Source organism: Podarcis raffonei, chromosome 11 (genome assembly GCF_027172205.1).
Source record: "Podarcis raffonei isolate rPodRaf1 chromosome 11, rPodRaf1.pri, whole genome shotgun sequence".
Lineage (NCBI taxonomy): Eukaryota > Metazoa > Chordata > Lepidosauria > Squamata > Lacertidae > Podarcis > Podarcis raffonei.
In genome coordinates, this window is record NC_070612.1 from 9,131,830 (window position 1) to 9,153,136 (window position 21,307).

The window sequence follows — 21,307 nt, forward strand, 5'->3', positions numbered from 1 at the left end:
CTTCTGGCGAACCAGAGCAGCGCACGGAAACGCCATTTACCTTCCCGCCGGAGCGGTACCTATTTATCTACTTGCACTTTGACGTGCTTTCGAACTGCTAGGTTGGCAGGAGCAGGGACCGAGCAACGGGAGCTCACCCCGTCGTGGGGATTCGAACCACTGACCTTCTGATCGTCAGGTCCTAGGCTCTGTGGTTTAACCCACAGAGCCACCCCACTTAAGCAGCTATAATAAAAATCTTATTGGGAAAAATAAATAAATAAACCACATGGCTTCCCGCAAAGAATCCTGGGAACCGCCGTTTGTTAAGGGTGCTGGGAATTGTAGCTCAGCGAGGGGGTAAACTGCAGTTCCCAGAATTCTGAAGCCTTGGGCTTCAAATGTATGGAGCAGATGCAGCCTTACAGTGTTTTTCTTGAGCATCCCCTGATGAGTGCTAACATTGTCACACAAGGGCATTGGCACTACACCTTAAGAACAACAGGTCTAGATCCTCAGCTTTGTCAAGTACGCTCATGTTTAGTGCGTTCCCGGAGGAGAAATAAGGAATCATAACAGTGATGTGCTCTATTTCTGGCCTAAAACCACGAGTCAATGTGCTTCTCCTGTTTGTCATGGGCTCCAAGGCAGGGTGTGGATTCCTGCGGTGGAGAGAAGGTGGGCTTCAGCCCAAACGGCAGCCACCCTACACGGCTGGCTAAGCGAGGGAGGGTGTCGGAAACCCCGGCTCACGAGGAGCAACGCAAAGCCTTTGAAGAACGCAAAGCCTTTGATGCATGGTTATCAAACATTATTGCATAAATCTCTCAATGTCATTATAAAAAAACACACCACTCCGTTCTCTCCGACACAGCTTGCGCTGTGCCAATCCGCACAGGCGCACGTCTTTTTCAGAACGTGGCAGCTGACAACCGTACCACGGGGAATCTTTCACAAGACATGGATGCAGAAAGGTGCCAAAGCAGCCTTGCGGAGACTCTTCCCCTTAGAAAAAAACCAATTGTGCAACTTGGTTGTCGAGACCCAGGGCTGCCGGCGAGTCGTCTCCCTTTCTTCCTTTCCTTTACACGACGCAGGAGAAGAACCGGACTTCCTCCTGTCCTGATCCCTCAGCAGCAAGTGCAGGCATCTGTGTGTACCCTCAGAATGCCTCTGCTGTGCATATGGAGGAAGTTGAAGATTTCTGAAGGCATGGCATGGAATCCCGGACGAGGTTTGACGTTGTCGTAGTAATGGTGGGTGATAAATATCCCTGAGGGGTTCATGGGGAAAGCCCAGAATCCAAAGAGGTGAACTTCCTCGCACAGCTCCAAGGCCGCTGTCACCAGGATCAGGCCCGTACTGATGCGCTTGGCACGCACCCCTTGAGCCAGCCAGTAGCGCGAGACGTTGATCAGGTACTGCGGGTGGAAGAAGTAGACGGCCTGCTGGGACTCAAAGTCGTCCAGGACGTACCGGACCCGTGTAGAGACGTCCGTGTTGCGGGTGTTATAGAAAGCCGGGAGCAGGACAGAGGTGTTTTCGTACACCTGTAAGACCTCGAAAAAGGGCTTCCTCCACTTCTCTAGCTTGTGGAACCTGGTTATTTGGGAGGATTAAAGGGAGAGCAATCAGGGAGAGCCACAACTCGCGCAACCGCTGCCAACGCTAGGAACAGCTTTGGGTTTTGTACATCCTTTTCCAGGCAAAATAGCAGCAGTATAGGAGAACCAGATAATAGATCGGGAGGGTGGCCCCAGTGGCGTAGGATGGGAAGGGCAGGGGGCCATGGCCCGGGCGCAAATTTCGGAAGGGGTGCAACCAGGTGCACCCACAACAGGCTCCCTCATAGAGGTTGGAGCCGTGGGGAGGAAAGCAATGCCCAAACCGGGCCTTCAGACTGGGGTGGTACTGCCTCCTCTTCATGGCCTGCGAAGGGACAACTGTGTGCACCCAACCCCTAATAATAATAATAATATTAAATTTTATTTATACCCTGCCCTCCCTGGCCAGAGCCGGGCTCAGGGCGGCTAACACCAATAAAATTCACAGTAAAAACATAATAGGGAGGAAAGAGAGGGGGGAACCAATTTAAAATACAGGTTAAAATGCAGCCTCATTTTAAAATAGCTGATAAATCAAGACCATAAGAGGAGGGAAACATAAGGGTCAGACTGAGTTCAAACCAAAGGCCAGGTGGAACAGCTCTGTCTTGCAGGCCCTGCGGAAAGATATCAAGTCCCGCAGGGCCCTAGTCTTTTGTGACAGAGCGTTCCACCCTGTCAGGGCCAGTGCTGAAAAGGCCCTGGCCCTAGTTGAAACCAATCTAACCTCCTTGCGACCTGGGACCTCCAAAGTGTTGTTATTTGTGGACCTTAAGGTCCTCCGCGGGGCATACCAGGAGAGGCTAGCTGACAGGGAGGGAGGGAGGGAGGGGGAGGGTACTGCACCCCCACCCACCAAGGAGGGAGGGAGGAAGAGGAAGCCAGGAAAGCACTGCTGGAGCCAAGTGTGTTGCCCAGGGCGCATCACTGCAAGGACAGGAGGCCAAGGCAGCAGAGTGGTGCTCCTAGCTTCACGTATGTCTGTCTTAGCTCTGCTCCCAGGTTGGGGCTAGTTTGCAAGGAGACTCCATTGATTAGACGCTGGCCAGCGAAGAGACTGACCGCTGCCCAGTCCACCGCATGGGGCGCAACACTTTCCCCGCCCTGGGCACGGGCAACCCACGCTATGCCCCTGGGAAGAATTTAAATGTGGGGTCCCAGAAAGGGTTTCTTCATAGAAGAGGAAAGGGTAAAGGGAATAGACAGCAACCTTTCTCAACCTGTGGATCCCCGATGTTGTTGGACTACAACTCCCATCAACCCTAGCTAGCAAGGCCAGAGCTCAGGGATGATGGGAGTTGTAGTCCAACAACATCTGGGGACCCACAGGTTGAGAACCCCTGGAATAGAGGATCAGGCTGAATTCAAATTAAAGGCCAGGCAGAATAGCTCTGTCTTACAGGCCTGACGGAAAGAGGTTAAATCCTGAAGGGCCCTAGTCTCATGGGACAGAGCATTCCACCAGGTCAGAGCCATCACTGAAAAAGCCTTGGCCCTGGTGGAGGATAGTCTGGCTTCCTTAGGACCTTCAAGCTATTATTATTCATGGACCTTAGGGTCCTCTGCGGGACATACCAGGAGAGGCAGTCCCATAAGTACGAGGGTCCTCACCCACCTTTCTGTCCTGCTGATGGGAGCCTGGCAGGCCACAAGATGTGGTGGTTCATCAATCTTTGCTTTCCCACCCAACCACCCACTTCTTCCCCACATGGCTTCAGGACTGCAGAGAGCCAGTGTGGTGTAGTGGTTAAGAGCGGGAGACTCGTAATCTGGGGAACCGGGTTCGCTTCCCCGCTCCTCCACATGCAGCTGCTGGGTGACCTTGGGCTAGGCACACTTCTTTGAAGTCTCTCAGCCCCACTCACCTCATAGAGTATTTGTTGTGGGGGAGGAAGGGAAAGGAGAATGTTAGCCGCTTTGAGACTCATTAAAGGGAGTGAAAGGCGGGATATCAAATTCAAACTCCTCCTTCTCCTCCAAGAGAGTAAACCCTCTCTCTTTCTGGCAGCATGATGCCCCTACTCTGGGTATGCAAAAGAAAAGCATGCCTGGGAGCGGGGGAGGATTAAGTGGGAAAGGCCTTGCCAAATTTAACCTCTTTGAAGTCCTGCTGATTTCAGTGGGCTTGAAATCAACAGGAGTTAAAAGGCCTTCGGCGTGGGTAGGCGGAAATATGCATTATATCAAATAAATACAGTATATATCTGTACGTTTTATTGTGAGATCCAAAAACCTGGAGGAGGAAGTAAGTTAGAACGGGTGGCGTTATCGCTAGGCGTCCTTCTTCGTAGCAAAAGAAAGAGGCAATTAGCCAGAGGTTGAAACAGAGAGACCTGTCATCAGTGAAACACTGGATTCTCAAGAGGTAGGGTATATTGTACAAGTTGAAACTTACAGGTATTAGTCCGCTCGCCGTATTGAGCTTTTTGTACATTTCTTAGAGGTGATAGCAATTAAGCAGAAGAAGAAGAGTTTGGATTTGATATCCCGCCTTTCACTCCCTTTAAGGAGTCTCAAAGCGGCTAACATTCTCCTTTCCCTTCCTCCCCCACAACAAACACTCTGTGAGGTGAGTGGGGCTGAGAGACTTCAAAGAAGTGTGACTGGCCCAAGGTCACCCAGCAGCTGCATGTGGAGGAGCGGAGACGCGAACCCGGTTCCCCAGATTATGAGTCCACCGCTCTTAACCACTACACCACACTGGCTCTCAGCACAGAAATGGTCAGAATAATAGTAAAAAAACAGAGAGGGCAGACGAGGAATTTTTTTTAGCGAAAAACAGTCTCTACCTATTGTATTGCTATTTGCGAAGCTCAACATAAAAAAAACTAAGATCATGGCCACTGGGCCCATCACCTTCTGGCAAACAGAAGGGGAAGAAATGGAGGCAGTGAGAGATTTTACTTTCTCGGGCTCCGTGATCACTGCAGATGGTGACAGCAGTCACGAAATTAAAAGACTCCTGCTTCTTGGGAGAAAAGCAGTGACAAACCTAGACAGAATCTTAAAAAGCAGATACGTCACCTTGCCAACAAAGGTCCATATAGTTAAAGCTATGGTTTTCCCAGTAGTGATGTATGGAAGTGAGAGCTGGACCATAAAGAAGGCTGATCACCAAAGAATTGATGCTTTTGAATTATGGTGCTGGAGGAGACTCTTGAGAGTCCCATGGACTGCAAGAAGATCAAATGTATCCATTCTGAAGGAAATCAGCCCTGAGTGCTCACTTGAAGGACAGATCCTGAAGCTGAGGCTCCAATACTTTGGCCACCTCATGAGAAGAGAAGACTCCCTGGAAAAGACCCTGATGTTGGGAAAGATGGAGGGCACAAGGAGAAGGGGACGACAGAGGATGAGATGGTTGGACAGTGTTCTTGAAGCTACCAGCATGAGTTTGACCAAACTGCAGGAGGCAGTGGAAGACAGGAGTATCTGGCGTGCTCTGGTCCATGGGGTCACAAAGAATCGGACACGACTAAACGACTAAACAACAACAACACCTATTGTGTTTCTGAAAAGCCTCTCCTCCTCACAGAGGGGAGGTGTTGTGAGCACGAGCCATTCCTGCGTCAGCAGGGGGACGTATTCGGCCCCCTGCGTCCCTTTCCCGGCTGCTGCACCGCGCCCACCAGGCCAGCCAATAGGGTTGGCTTGGGGGCGGGGTTTAGCCGCATTCAAGCGGCTGCAGCAGCACTGCACCTCATTCTGCTCAGCGAGGCGGCCCCGTTTCGAGACAATGGCGTTCATTTGCCTAATCAAGGAAATGATATGTGGTTGGCTGCTATCATCAGTTGCATTAGGGACTGGTTGGAGCTGTGAGGGTATTTGGCGCGAGCTTGGGTGGCGGTTAGGCATTGGAATATTTGTTGTGTGTTGGTGGCCAGGGTGTGGCATCACCTACCTCTCCCCTTGTTGGGTATTCCGTTAAAGGAATCCGGTGGTCGTGGATCCTGTCTGATGCCCTGCTGGTGGCTAGGGCCATGGCACTGTTGCAGGAACACACACACCCCAAATCATTGAATTTGTACAAACACGACACACACGCACACACTCACACACAACATATGCGACGTTTCTGTTATAAATTCATAGTAAATCAACTGTACATCGGATTTATGCTGGTCAACGTTTATTTTGCTCCATGAAGGAAGGACTATCAAAGGGGGATGGTTTGATACAGGGCGGCCATAATCCCTTGAGCATACCAACACGTAGGCAGGAGCCCTACCCAGTTGGCATGCCAAGCTTGATGGTCCCAGACAGAAGACCATCAGGGTCACAAAGGACTTGCATATGGGAGTGGATTCAACACGGACTGAAACAAAGGACAATGATCAGATCTTCCCTCTGGGGGCAGGAAACTGCCAACTCCCCTTTGTCCTCTGGAAAATACTCATGGGGAGGGGGAAAGGAGGGACCAGCCAGGTGGCAAGATACTCAGGTTACCTCCACAACTCCTCCCTCAACCCTTCCTTTTTGTGATGTAGTTGTGATGTATTTGTGATGTAGTTGTGATGTAGTCTTAGGGGTGTAGTTTGGGGGATTAGCAACTAATAAAAATTGGGGACTTTTTTGTGCTGGGCTTCCATTTTGCTTCATCTTGTGGTGGGTGGGAGTCCCGTCACAACAGTCTACAATAAAGACCAAGCCTACAGGCTGCTGTTTTGCTCCAAATTGTCCTGGTTGGTGTCTTTGTCTTTTTGTCCAAGGGAGCCCTCGGATTCCTCCGTTAACAGCATGACCCCCGGTGACATCAGGGGAAGCTTCCAGTTGTATTTGCATCAACAAGCTCCTCCCACTGGTTGTTAACCCTCGAATGACTCCCCACTGAGCAAGGTGGAGTCATGTACAGATTGTTTGATCCAATGCCTAAGCCAATACCACTCACATGCTGTAACCAATAAAGTTGTGGCCTTCTTTAGCCCATTAACCTAAAATACATGTGTCCTTGTGTCTTATTTACCACTGGTGGAGGGTCCTTGACTCACAACAAAAAGGTACTATAACTATAAAGTTTATTGGGAGTCTCGCAAAGGCAGATAATTAGCGGATTTATTTGCATTTCTTTTTCTCCTCTCTTTTGAAAATGCAGAGCATCAAGGGATATCGCTGTTTAATGCATTACTTATTGTGGATCTTACTTTTTCCAATAAGGAAAAAGAAAAACGTCAGAAAAGGAGCCAGGTGAGTTGTAGGGCAGAAGTCTGCAGGGACCTTCTGAACACATTTGCCTCGCTGAGAAGAAGGCCCGGTTTTGTTCTGATTTCCAGTTGCTATGAAATTACGAAGTCAAGAACCACCAGAGCTAATAATAAGGCGCCGTTGCTCCTTTCCTGAGTCGCAGGAGGAGGAGGAAAGCGTGGGCAAGGAAGAGGCGAGCAACTGACCTTTCGGTGATTATGCTGGGGTTAACCGTCACGACGTCCGTCTTTACACCAACATCTACAACGTATTTCTCAGAAATGGGAGGCAAATTGCACCTGGAAAGAACAGAGCAACAAAGAGGCCATTATTATTTCTCTCCTTCAAGGAGCTAAGATGTGTAGGCTGAATAGACTGAGAGAGTGAGTGATCTGGCTTAATGGAAGTGGAATTTGAACCTAGCTCTCCCTGATTCCAAATAAAGTAGGGTGGGTTCCCCTTCTGCAGACTGCTTTCTTTGAAAGGAATATCTTCCTGTACCCACTGATCAGCTGGTTATAAATCATGCTCTCAGCGCCGCAAGAGAAATGACCCATCAGGAGAAGCCATTTTTAGTGGTAGCCCTCCATTCTCCACCTGAATTAAGCAGATTTTTAAAACAGGAACTCTCCAGACGTTCCCCTCAGTCCTCTTTCCCCCCCTAGATCAATGTTTCTCAAACTCGGCCCTCCAGATGTTTTGGGACTACAACTCCCATCATCCCTGGCCACTGGTCCTGCTAGCTAGGGATCTTGGGAGTTGTAGTGCCAAAACAGACCTAAGCTTGAGAAACATTGCCCTAGATGTTCAGCACAAATATTACCTTTATAGTTAATTCCGTCATCCAAAACATTTCAACAATAGGGGCGGGTGCAGCTTGTGATTCCTTAATGTACAACATTGTTTAAAATTACAAAAAAGGGGCTTAACGGCCTCGGTCTAGTATATCTGAAGGAGCGTCTCCACCCCCATCGTTCTACCTGGACGCTGAGGTCCAGCACCCAGGACCTTCTGGCGGTTCCCTCACTGCGAGAAGTGAGGTTACAGGAAACCAGGCAGAGGGCCTTCTCGGTAGTGGTGCCCGCCCTGTGGAACGCCTCCCATCAGATGTTGAAGAGAACAACAACTACCAGGCTTTTAGTAGACATCTGAAGGCAGCCCTAAAAGCTTCTGAAGGGAAGCTTTTAATGTTTGATGCATTACTGTATTTTAATATTTTGTTGGAAGCTGCCCAGAGTGGCTGGGGAAGCCCAACCAGATGAGCGGAGGTATAAATAATAATTTATTTTTATTATTATTATTATTATTATTATTATTATTATTATTATTATTATTATTTTGAGTGCCTCTTGTGTCACACCCTGAGAAACCGGGTAGGTGATGTGAGCAGTTTCACCCTCTGAACTCTAGGTGGAGCCACGCATCATACAGAGTAGTGAACTCTAGACCTTCTGCCTTCAGAGAACTCTGGCCACTTTGGATTTGTATGCTGTGGGGGAACACGAGTGCAAGGAACAGGAGCCATGGCGAAGGGTCGCCGTAGCTCAGTGGTAGAGAATATGGTTTGCATGCAGAAGGTCTCAGGTTCAACCCTGAAGTGGGACTGGGGATGTCTCAGTCAGTGGTGACAATACTGAAATAGATGGACCAGTGGTCTGAAGTAGCGCAAGCCAATTTCCTTCCTATGTACTGTAGGTACTAAAGGTAAAAATAGGTAAAAGGACCCCTGGACGGTTTAGTCCAGTCCAAGGCAACTATGGGGTTGGGGCGCTCATCTTGCTTTCAGGCCAAGGGAGCCAGCGTTTGTCCACAGAGAGCTTTTCGAGTCATGTGGCCAACATGACTAAACCGCTTCTGGCACAACTGGACGACATGATGGAAATCAGAGTGCACAGAAATGCCATTTACCTTCCTGCCACAGCGGTACCTATTTATCTACTTGCACTAGCATGATTTCAAATTGCTAGGTTGGCAGAAGCTGGGACAGAGTAACAGGAGCTCACTCTGTCACGGGTGTGCTGGGCCCAGGGGTAACCCGTGAAACGCAGTCCAGGACTGGTCCAGAATCCGAAGGTTCCACTGGGAGTCTGTCCGACAGGGCCAAGGCAGGAAACCAGGCAAGGACCGGGGCAGGATCTGGCATGCAGCAATTTTGCTCCCACAACCTGAGGCGGGGTCTGACAGCCTTTTATCTCTGACGGGGTAATGGCCGGTCCTGATCCCCCGGTGACTCACCTCCCTGTCTCGTCCGAAGGTGAGCACTCCTCCTGCGAGTACTCAGGTCTCTCCTTCTCTCAGACCTTAGTCTCTGCAGACCTTAGTCTCTCGGCCCAGCTGGTGTTTGTTGCAGGGGAACCTGTGCAGACTGGGACTCGTCAGGATCAGGCCCCAGACTTGGTTCAGATGATGCCTGAGGCAAAGGATCCAGTGCAGACTGAGTCTCCTCTGGTTCCGAGTCTGAGCCCGAGTCCCAGGCCATCACAACGAGGATTTGAACCGCTGACCTTCCAATCAGCAAGCGCAAGAGGCTCGGTGGTTTAGACCACCCGCGTCCCTGTGGGTGCTACAGCAGTCTTTTCCAACATGGATCCTACTGATGTTTTGGACTAGAATGGCCTGCAGGATCAGGCCAATGGCCCATCCTGTTCTCAAAGTGGCCAACAAGATGCCTTTGGGAACCCCACCAGTAATAGCCACTGATAGCTTTCTCCCCCATGAATTTGTCCAATCCTGTTTTGAAACCATCCAAGTTGAGATCCACCACTACTTGCTGTCCCATAACTTAACTATGCTTTCTGCTTGGCTTCCCAAAGAAGTTTAGTGAGCTTTTGGAGACTCTGGGCTCCTTCTAGGATACGAAGCTTAAAACTTATTCCCTACTTCTTAAGTCAAGGACCCCTTCCCACTTCCTCTCTTTTACTGCCTGGTATTGACAATATGTGCAAGGCCCGGTGAACCATGTGTGAAGAAAGATCCCACATACACATCAAAAACTCACAGCAAAACATTCATGCGCTATAAAAGGTAAAGGGACCCCTGACCATTAGGTGACCGACTCTGGAGTTGCGGCGCTCATCTCGCTTTATTGGCCAAGGGAGCTGGCGTACAGCTTCCGGGTCATGTGGCCAGCATGACTAAGCCGCTTCTGGCGAACCAGAGCAGCGCACGGAAACACCGTTTACCTTCCCGCCAGAGCGGTACCTATTTATCTACTTGCACTTTGACGTGCTTTCAAACTGCTAGGTAGTCAGGAGCAGGGACCGAGCAACGGGAGCTCACCCCGTTGCGGGGATTCGAAATGCCGACCTTCTGATCAGCAAGCCCTAGGCTCTGTGGCTTAACCCACAGCGCCACCCGCATCCCCTTCATGTGCTATACACAACTGATAATCCCTTGAAGTAACTGCAGCAGAACTGTTACCGGAACACAAAATCGGCACTGTCGATCTCCCGGCCACATCTGCTGTTCTTCAGAATCCCTCCGTTTCCAACCACAGCGCACTTCTTGAACTGGGACTGATAGTACGGCATCTCCTAGAGAGAAATGGAGTAAGCCGGTTCATTAGCAGTGGCAACCCTCGCAGGAACTGGTTTTGTTCCCTTGGATGAAAGGATGAAACACAGTTAACTCTGGGCTCGCACATGCACACACAGATATGGTCATCTCTTGAGTTTTCCCTGCATCTGATTACTCTACAGCAGGCTTCCTCTAACTCGGCCCTCCAGATGTTTTGAAACTACTATTCCCATCATCCCTGACCACTGGTCCTGCTAGCTAGGGATCATGGGAGTTGTAGGCCAAAAACATCTGGAAGGCCAAGTCTGAGGAAGCCTGCTCTACAGTCAGTGACTGACAGTGCAATGGATGGACTGACTCTGCAGGAAAGCTCTGTTGTTACATTTTAGGTCATACGTACAAAACATCCATGTTATTAGATCTTGGTGGCCTCACCCCCTACCCCATCATGACCAGCAGCAACCAGGACACTGGGTTGGCAGCTAGTGTCCCTGGCTAAGGAGCCAGGCCCAGATTCCCAGCTCTGAGCCTGAATTCTGGTGATCAGAGCCCAACTGAACCCAAGGCTGTCCCGTCAAGATCCCAAGGAAATGAGCTACCTCACCAGTGCAGTGGCCTACGAAGAACACAAAGGCGGGAGGTCATGGAGTGAAAGAAAAGTGCTGGTTTTCAGGCCAGAGTTCTGGACCCTTGAGACGTAGACTGAATGCACAAGTCTCAAAAGTCCTTGTTTAACCCACCCCACCCATCTTCCACCCCTCTCCCCCTTTTCTTCCTAATGTCTCAACAAATGAAACTGATTTGTAAAAATGTTACATGGAAAAAATACAAGAGAGAGACATTACACATACTTCTGTAAATCAAGAAAATCTTTAATAAAAATACCCCCCAAAAAGTCCTTGTTTTATGTTGGAGCAAAGTGCTCACTAGGAGCTCTCCATGGTGCTGAAGCAACAAAACCCGCCTTGCTGCCTTGCCTGGTGTCTTCCTCCACAGAAGCAAAACAGAGAATATAGTGGTACCTCTGGATGCGAACGGGATCCATTCCAGAGCCCCGTTCACATCCTGAGCAGAACGCAACCCGTGTCTTCATAAGTTGGAGTCAAACCCATCCCTGGTTTACATGGACAAACGATCTGATGCATTAGCTTCCTTATAATGTCTGGCACCTCACGGAGATGGAAAGACTTGCTTATGTAAGCATGCAAATGCTGCTATTAGTACATGCATAGTTTATGAGTAATTCCGCAACAGTAAAACAAAAATACATCCGAAGGAAACGGTGACATGAAATGTGGTGTGGTTGTTGTTGTTGCTTTTAATGTTATTTATTTATAGCACACGTTGCATGGTGCTCATAATGGCAGAAAGCCCAATGGCGCAACGAAGAGTCCTCTGAGATTTGGGGGCAAAGAGAACCACGTTCAGAGATGGACCAGCAACATTAGGTTGGAACTGACATATGGGAAGCGATAACGCCAAGGGTCAAACGTTTGATTGATCCAGAACGCAATTTAGGAAAAGGGGTTGAAAATAAAGCTGCCATTATGGGGAGCAGGCCTCAGGCCCCAGGCCCCGTTTGCAGACCAACTCCATTTTACAAAGATGTCTGCAAGCGTGACATGAAGGCTAGTAACATCAACCTTGCCATGTGGGGATCTCTTGAAGATGACGGCAGTGCCTAGAGACAGGCAGGCAGTCGTGCATCCAAAGCAGTGGACCAGAGGAGGAACGACCACCAGGAGGAGCGTGGAAAGAAGAGACGCCATGGTGCATCTGCAGCAGCACAAATGGATGCCTTCATCTGCATGGATGCATGACCTGACGGCCTGTCTTCAGCTTGTTATAAGTGGCCTTCCAATAGTCTTCCAGACTTCTGATCAAGTCCACCTGCAACCACTTTCTACAATGCTACAGTATTGGCATCTGTAATTGGTTTTATACCTGTAAACCACATAGAAGCCACCTCGGTAACCTGAATTAATTAATTAAATCAATCAATCAATCAATCAATCAATCAATCAATTTAATTAATTAAAGCATCTACTCTATTCCAAGGGACGCGGGTGGCGCTGTGGGTAAAACCTCAGTGCCTAGGACTTGCCGATCGCATGGTCGGCGGTTCGAATCCCCGCGGCGGGGTGAGCTCCCGTCTTTCGGTCCCAGCTCCTGCCCACCTACCAGTTCGAAAGCACCCTTAAGTGCAAGTAGATAAATAGGTACCGCTTTATAGCGGGAAGGCAAACGGCGTTTCCGTGTGCTGCGCTGGTGCTGGCTCGCCAGAGCAGCTTCGTCACGCTGACCACGTGACCCGGAAGTGTCTGCGGACAGCGCTGGCTCCCGACCTCTTAAGTGAGATGAGCGCACAACCCTAGAGTCGGACACGACTGGCCCGTACGGACAGGGGTACCTTTACCTTTACTCTATTCCAAACTTTAAAATGGAAAGCGTAATGCTGGTGGCCAACAAAAGAGGTTTAAAGACTGTCGAGGCAAATCTAAAACAAAATGTAGTATAAACACCAACAATTGGAAAACACTGGCCTGCAAGTGCTTCAACTGGAGAACAGCCTTTACCAAAGGTGTCATGGGCTTTGAAGACACTCGAACTCAGGACGCAAGGGAGAAACGTGCTAAGAGGAAGGCACGCTTGGCAAATCAACACCGTGATCAACTCCCGCCCGGAAACCAATGTCCCCACTGTGGAAGGACGTGTGGATCCAGAACTGGCCTCCACAGTCACTTATGGACTCATTGTTAAAACCGTGTTTATAGAAGACAATCTTATTTGGCTACGAGGGATCACAGAAGAAGAAGAAGAAGAAGAAGAAGAAGAAGAAGAAGAAGAAGAAGAAGAAGAAGAAAGATTTGGTTTTACACCTGTAAACCACTTAGAAGCCACCTTCTAATCTGAATTAATTGAAAACAGTAATAATGCAACTGGTGCTCCCAGACCAGCCACCGGGCTCACCATAAGGAGCAATGCGCTGTATACGTAAAGCACTTTGGAACGCTTAATGTGCTATATAAATGCTAAGCACTGCTGTCAGTCAGTCTTTCAGGGTCACTATTGGGCATCATCTCGTTTTCTTAGCTATATACCAGAAGCAATTCTGCACTCATCCCTGCCAGAGAATACTCGGCTGTTGATCAGTCATTTTCCACATGGATATGATACTCCCGTGATGTAAAGCTGCTAAATATAAACTAAGCTGCCTATCAGCTGTTGTACAGGAATGTGACGGCAAAGAGAACAGTTGGCCTGCGATCAGAACGGTTACGCAGGAAGTCATTGCAGCGCAGAGGATGGCAAGATTGCCACCCGACGCACGCCTCTGAATAGAAACGGCGTCTTGAGATTATGCTAAGTCAACAACATGTACCGCACCTTTGGAAACATTCGGAATATTTCTTGATTGATGTGAAAGATGCCGCTTGTGTCCACTTCGTACTTGAGTTTGGTTCCCAGAGGAGTGTTCTTCTGGGTGGTGAAGAGGAAGGCTGGGGCATTGCAGCACCTTGACAGAGTAGCCCTAAAGAAGGAGAAACAAGGTTATGTGGGTCAACCACAGGACGAAGGCAGACCCTCAACCCAGGCAAACACTGAGTGTGGCAGGGAGCTGTGAATCAGCTGCTGTTGATGTCAATATTGCATGCGTACAACACTGTTTCGCCAACGAGCTCCTGCCCAAATTTTATGTGGCCCTCAGCCTAATTTCAGAAGTCCTCTGGGGGTGAGAGAGAGATCTCTCCTGGCACCAGAAGCCACCTGGGCAGAGGAAGAAGAGGCAAGGAAAGGGGGCGTTGAGGGTGAGAAAACAGAGACAGGAGGGAGTAGAGCCTGTGGCGATCAGACAGGGTCCCCGGACGTTTCACCGTCTATTGATCCCTGTGCCACCACTTTATTTCTCGCTGCCACCACCCAGGCCCTACCTGGGACAATACTGAGTCCAGTCAGGGTGAAATTGGAACATAAACTGTTGATTTATTGCAGTTTAACAAGTGTGTAGTTTCATAAACAGTATCAGTCAATTACAATCATGGGGTGCCTATCCAGACCTATCGCTTCCGCTCCCTGCTCTCACTCACTACACCCCCTCTCAGATATTTAATTGACTTCCTAGCCCCTAAATATTCCTGACTCAGCCTATTTCACTACACTAACTCAACCTACCCACAAACTCTATCCCAATTCACTCCCACTCCAACCACCCACCCAACTCCTAACGAACTCCTCCCAGAGCTGGTTTTATAGTCCCTCTGACTCCCCCCCCCCCGGGTCCTGATTGGGTAACCTGTTTAACTATTTCACCTCCAGCACTCTCATATGTTAACGTCACAGAGCCCCACCCACTTTTTGCTTTAGCCCCGCCCACCACTGGCTTCAGACCGGCCCTTAGCCACCCCATGTTGCTACGGTGAGCAAATATCTTCCATCTTTTGAAATACGGATACAGTGGGTGGACGCCCTGTCAGAGAAACTAAACACACCAAATCAGTCCCTATTACAAAAGGTTTTTCTATCCTACCCCACCTCCCTACAAATACGCCAGACTCCACCGCCCTAAAGAATCAACGGCTGAAAATATCTGTAAAGGTAAAGGTAAAGGGACCCCTGACCATTAGGTCCAGTTGTGGCCGACTCTGGGGTTGCGGTGCTCATCTCGCTTTACTGGCCGAGGGAGCCGGCGTACAGCTTCCGGGTCATGTGGCCAGCATGACTAAGCCGCTTCTGGCAAACCAGAGCAGCGCACGGAAACGCCGTTTACCTTACCTATTTATCTACTTGCACTTTGACTTGCTTTTGAACTGCTAGGTTGGCAGAAGCTGGGACCGAGCAACGGGAGCTCACCCCGTTGCAAGGATTCGAACCGCTGACCTTCTGATCGGCAAGTCCTAGGCTCTGTGGGACATCCCAATGAAAATATCTGAGGGTGCCCCAAATCCAAAAATCCAAGAATCAGCCAATGACCTAAATATCCTTTCCTGGAATGTGCCCAGCTGGTCTATATGTTTATCTCAATCTACAGATATTCCTTTACTTTAACATCATCGCCCTTCAAGAGACATGGGCGGCGGAAACTCCAGTTCTGGAAGGTTTTAATGTTTATGCAATTAGCGCTGTCCCAGGAAGAGGCCCAGGAAGGCTAAAAGGGGGGCTTTGGATCTTGATTTCTCATTGTCTAAATGTGACCTGTAAAGAGCTGCCCTCCCTTGACCAACTAGCAATGGCCTTACTTATATCATGGGGAAGATCTAAAGTGTTATAAAAAATCTTCCATCTTGCAAAACCAAGAGCAGCTGCTGCACAATGCAAGAGCCAAGTGCGGTTCTTCAGCTAACAGTGCTTGCTGAGGTCCTGCCACCCCCGAGCTGAGACGCCTCTTACTTGAACTGTCTGGCTTCGGTGATGTTCATCTCCCACTTGCACATCTGAAGGTTCTTCCACCTTTCAAACAACTCTGTCTGCTTCACCCTAAAAGAGGGAGAAAGGATCTTTTAATTAATCTTAGAGGGTAGGTCCAAGAGGCTATCGACTCCCAACGCAGAAACAAAGTTTGCCACTGCGGTGAGAACTAGCCTGAGGTGGGCAAACATTTCCTTGATATATAAATCTAGGGCAGCCCCCAATTTTATATACAGGTATTACTAACTGCCGTTTATATCTGGTTCAACAAAACAGCATGGAGAATGAAAATAAAACAAGGGTCTTTCCATTTAAATTTGTCATTTCTGGTATCTCATTAACAATTAAGGGTGAGGTATCTTTCTGCATGCTATCAGGCTGCTTTTCATCTTCTACTTAATTATTATTAATGTGCTGTAAAGCAAGCCATGATCTATATCTGCCAACAGCCCTTTTCCTTTTCTGTTGTTAACACGTTCAAGAAAATCACCCTACCTTCTCATAAAACTTGTCACGTATTTTGTTTTTGTGCCCCAAATCTGAGAAAATGAGCTAACTGAGCCATCGCAGCAGATTCCCAGAGTGTTATCAACTGACGCTTTAATGGATAGTACAAGTGTCAACCTCCACTTCCTTGCAGAAGGCAATCTTAACATGCAACCAGCATGATAAGAGACCAGCTCTGCATGCTTGCGCCCTCCCTGATTCCTCCACTTCATTTAATTAGAGGAGGGAAACCTCAGGTGCCAAAGTTGCCAGAGGCTGGGCTCCTCTGCCTCATTGTGGCTACCTCTTGCTCGCTTGCGAGACAGAGCCAATGGCCAAGCAGGCAGAGGCAGTGTTGCCTCCTTCCTCCTCCTCCTTGCCATTGCTGCTGTTCACTTCCTCCTCTCCTCTGGGCAAAAGAAGAAGAAGAAGAGCTTGGATTTGATATCCCACTTTATCACTACCCTAAGGAGTCTGAAAGCGGCTAGCAATCTCCTTTCCCTTCCTCCCCCACAACAAACACTCTGTGAGGTGAGTGGGGCTGAGAGACTTCAGAGAAGTGTGACTAGCCCAAGGTCACCCAGCAGCTGCATGTGGAGGAGCAGGGAAGCGAACCCGGTTCACCAGATTACGAGTCCACTGCTCTTAACCACTACACCACACTGGCTCTAAGATGAGTGAACAAGCAAGATGCAATGGGGAAGATGAGGAGCAGGCTCAGGGGAATTCTGTCAGCAAAGTGTGTTTCCTCAACAGTGGCCCTGGGGCATTTTGCTTGTCCCAAAAGAGTCCTTGCCTTCTATAGGCCCCTCCAAGCACCCATTTCCTTGTGTGTCTATGATTATTTGTGCTCATAGGGTACTTATACAGATACTGTTTAGCACCTGCAAAAGTATCGATTGATTTTATGTTCCACCCTATACCCAGAGGTCTCAGGGTGGCTCACAGAACAAAACCAAAACACGAAACCACAAAATATATAATCAAAATAAAAACAACAACCCAATAACCACCGCCGGGGCGGCATTTTAAAAGGGCTGCCAATCAAATGAACCAAAGGCCTGGTTAAAAAGGAACATTTTTGCCTGGCGGCCAAAGGTGTATAATGAAGGCGCCAGGTGATCTTCCCTGGCGAGAGCATTCCCCAGATGGGGAGCCACTGCAGAGAAGGCCCTGTTCTCGTGTTGCCACCCTCCGGACCTCTCAAGGAGGAGGCACACAAAGGAGGGCCTCAGAAGATGATCTCAGGGTCCAGGTAGGTTCATATGGAAAGAGGCGGGCCTTGAGATATTGTGGTCCTGAGCCATTTAAGGCTTTATAGGTCAAAACCAGCACTTTGGATTGGGCCCGAAAACTAATTGGTAGCCAGTGCAGTCGGACCAGGATTGGTGTAATATGCTCAAACCGTCCTTCTGGGTGGTCATACTGATTTGTTTCCAATTGATGCATGTCCCGCAGCTGAAATAATGTAATCTTTATACCACAAACGTTCCAGTTTCTTTCTTTCATTTGTTTGGTTGGTGATGGTGGTGGTTTGCTATTGTTGTGCTGGAGTGCAAGAGTGCCCCTCCAGAAAGCAATAATACAGTATCATCAGGGAAACCTTGCAGAAAAACTAACAAAGTAGAGAGATGTGTGGATGGTCCAGTATGAATCCATCGCTAATGCAATACTATTGCATCAATGGCATGTTGCAGAATGCACCCATATAAAACCCTCCAATCCTCAGGGGCCCTTAGAAAAAACAAATACAAATACATTTCCAAACCACCCAATGCAATGCCTTTGAATTGCAGCAGTTTGTAGTACCCCAGAAGAAGGAAGGCACTCCAAAACCGATGGGGAAAGTTTTTTTTATATTTTAAAAAAGGTTTTATATTTTAAAAAAGGTTTATGCCAGGATAGAAAGCCATCCTCTACACACCCTTCACACATTTGTCCAACCTTGCCTCAAACACAATGAGCTTCCTCCCTCCCTCGCTTCCCCTCCAGAGAGAAGGGGTTTAATATTTAAAATGGGAGCAATTTAGGATTTTCCATAAGTCACTCTTCAAAGAAGTAGGTCATTTTGTACTTCAGACCAGCCGAGCGTGATAATTTTGAAATCTTTTCGGGGCACAAAACAGCGAATGGGGGCAGGCGGGGGGGGTCAGAAAGGAAGCTAGAAAACCACAGTGCAACTTGGGAAACAAGGGCGCTTCTCAGTGGAGGGGCTGGCGAGAGCCAACTATGCCAAGTCAGCGTGACTCTGCGGATGCCAGCGCTAACTGCTCTTTAATCCAGCTGCTTTCACCTGTCCAGGGTGTTACGGATAATGGTATAACTTCCTGAAATGGGAATGTTTTGCCTATGCATTCTTAGCATAGGGTTTTTCCTGTGGCAGTAGCTCTCATGTGATTGGCTGGCTGTGAGTCACATGAGAGAGGCATTGCATTCTGTTGTGACTGTTATTCCGGTAACTGTCGTTTTTTAACTGTTTTTCTGGTCTTCTCTCTCTCTGTGTGAAGGAGAACGGCTGCTGAGAGAGGTTTCCCTGAATGCTGCTGAGGACAATATTGTGTCAGTGTGGCCTCTCTGGGATGAAGCAGACAGAGGAAGACCCCTAAGTGTTAATAGGGAGAAACCTGTGCTCTCTATAAGGAACAAAGTGAATAAGCATGAGAACGTAGATATGTGCTTCTCAGTTATATGTTTATGAAAGTAAAGTTTCGTTTGAATATAAAGAGTCTGGACATTGCATATCATCAGCCTTTATTTATATGTATACAGTGGTACCTCGGTTTTCGACTGTCTCGGAAGTGGAACATTTTGGTTTTCGAAAGCGCAATACCCAGAAATAAATGCTTTCGTTTTTGAACACGCCTCAGAAGTCAAATGGCTTCTGCTGAGAGTTTCTCAATATTCTCTATTAAATTTGCAGACTGCCCTTTGTGCCTTGGTTTTCGAACATTTCGGAAGTCAAACAGTCTTCTGGAATGGATTACGTTCGAAAACCAAGGTTCCACCGTATACACAACACAGGGCTGTCTCAATGCCTGAGAGGACACATGGATTTTTGTTTTTTTAAAGTGCCTGCTAGAGGCTCCCTCCTAAATTGGCCACATGAGGAAGCCATTTTGATTTCCCATCAATGATGTATGTTTATCTATGTGCGCCCAGTTGAGATGACGTATCTAATTCTTCTTATTTGGATTAAATGCATTTCATATACATGTGGCTAGTTGCCAAGGGAAAACAGCCACACGCATGGGAAAGGGAAGGGAGAGGAGAATAAAAATCAAAACTCAGGAACAAGGTAAGCCTGCAGCTGGAGTCCTGCCTGAAAGCTGGAATGTCCAATGCAGGTGTCCAGACCTGCCTTCGCCATTGTCTCCTGCAAACATGTTTGCCCCTACCTTATCTTAGCAGGCCTATGTTAAGGAACAAGGTGCAAGATTCCCCTGAGCTCTGTACCCGGATCAGGGATATGAACCCAGGTCTGCCTGGTCAAAGCCCATCAGCATCACTCACAATTGCTTAAGGCTGGAGAACTAAAATGGTGTGGTCCCACTTACATCGAGAGAACCTTCACCGAAATGATATCCTGCCTCAGCTCCAGGCATTTTGTGGAGTTGTACTCCAAAGGACCTTCATAAAACTCAAAGTACCTGGAGAAGAAAAAGAAAAGAAAAATGTAATCACTAGCTATTTCAGAAACAGAAACACACACATACATGTATATATATATATAATCAGGTCAAGTTGCATTTGGACTGTACCAGGCCCAGCTCTGAGGAGAATATTTTCAGAAGGAAATTGACAAACTGGAATGTGTCCAGAGGAAGGCTGGCAGGGGGCATGGAAATCAAGTCTTGGGAGGAATGATTGAAAGTGCTGGATATGTTTAGCTTGGAGAAGATTAAGAAGAGATACGATAGCAGTCTTCAAATATCTGGAGGGCAGACATGCAGAAGGTGATGTGGACCACTTCTCTTTTGCGCCAGAGGGCAAAACTTGAGGTCGAAATTGCAGGGAAGTCGATTAGGAGAAATTTCCCAACATTAAGAATTGTTTTGACATTAAAACAAAATGCTCGGGAAGTTTTATTTGTTGGGTTTTAGAATCACAAAGGCACCTGCTGTCCCGGACTCCTGTGGGAGGAAGGGTAGGGTATAAATTTAATAAATACAGTGGTACCTTGGTTCTCAAACGCCATGCTACTCAAACAACTTGGAACCCAAACGCTGCAAACCTGGAAGTAATTGTTCCAGTTTGCGAACTTTTTTTTTGGAAGCCAAACATGCTCCGCTTTGAATGTTACGCTAAGGTCTGTCTGTTTTTGCTATTTATTTTGCATTTTTGCGGCTCTTTTTGTTTTGTTTTTGTGACTGTGTGGAACCCAGTCCAGCTACTGATTGATTGATTGATTGATTGTGTGACTGCAGTACATTGTTTATTGCTTTCATTTTACGGATCAATGGTCTTGTTATATAGTAAAATTCATGTTAAATTGCTGTTTTAGGGGTTGTTTTTAAAAGTCTGGAACAGATTAATTTGTTTTGCATTACTTTCTATGGGAAAGCAAGCCTTGGTTTTGGAACAGACTTCCGAAATGGATTAAGTTTGAGAACCAAGGGACCACTCTAAACAGTAAAATAAAATCAGGGAGTGGGTGGACTCTCATTTACTGGAATTATTAACAAAGATGGGTATGGCATACCAATTCCTTGACTGCTAAACCATGATGATGCCTTTTGACTGCCAGAATGGAGGATGGAGAAATGTGTCTATATATAGAAGAAACCTCTGATATTTACATGGTTAGAAGGCAGCCCACAAATGTAAGAGTTGCACCCATTGCTCTGCCCAATTCTGCCTCAGGCCATCCCTCGCATATGGCCCCCAGAAGATGTCTCATGAGAGAACATGGCCCTCTAGTTGAAAAGGTTCCCTAGATTATCTCTATGGCTGCTTCCAACTCTAAAATTATATACCGTATTTTTCACTCTGTAAGACGCACCAGACCACAAGACGCACCCAGTTTTTGGAGGAGGAAAACAAGAAAAAAAATATTCTGAATCTCAGAAGCCAGAACAGCAAGAGGGATCGCTGCGCAGTGAAAGCAGCAATCCCTCTTGCTGTTCTGGCTTCTGGGA

General features: G+C 48.0%; 1 protein-coding gene across 2 annotated transcripts in view; it reads right to left on the reverse strand.

Annotated features, from left to right (window-relative positions):
• Positions 1-763: 763 nt before the first annotated feature.
• Positions 764-21,307, reverse strand: part of ST8SIA5 (ST8 alpha-N-acetyl-neuraminide alpha-2,8-sialyltransferase 5) — a 57,061-nt gene continuing 36,517 nt past the window's right edge. For both annotated transcript variants that reach the window (XM_053408545.1, XM_053408544.1), the window contains 6 exons: positions 19,727-19,819; positions 15,669-15,755; positions 13,668-13,812; positions 10,185-10,297; positions 6,971-7,063; positions 764-1,578 (listed from right to left, as the gene is read on the reverse strand). In XM_053408545.1, coding sequence (XP_053264520.1) covers positions 1,110-1,578; positions 6,971-7,063; positions 10,185-10,297; positions 13,668-13,812; positions 15,669-15,755; positions 19,727-19,819 — 1,000 coding nt within the window. In that variant the 3' untranslated portion in view covers positions 764-1,109. The remainder of the gene's footprint in view (positions 1,579-6,970; positions 7,064-10,184; positions 10,298-13,667; positions 13,813-15,668; positions 15,756-19,726; positions 19,820-21,307) is intronic.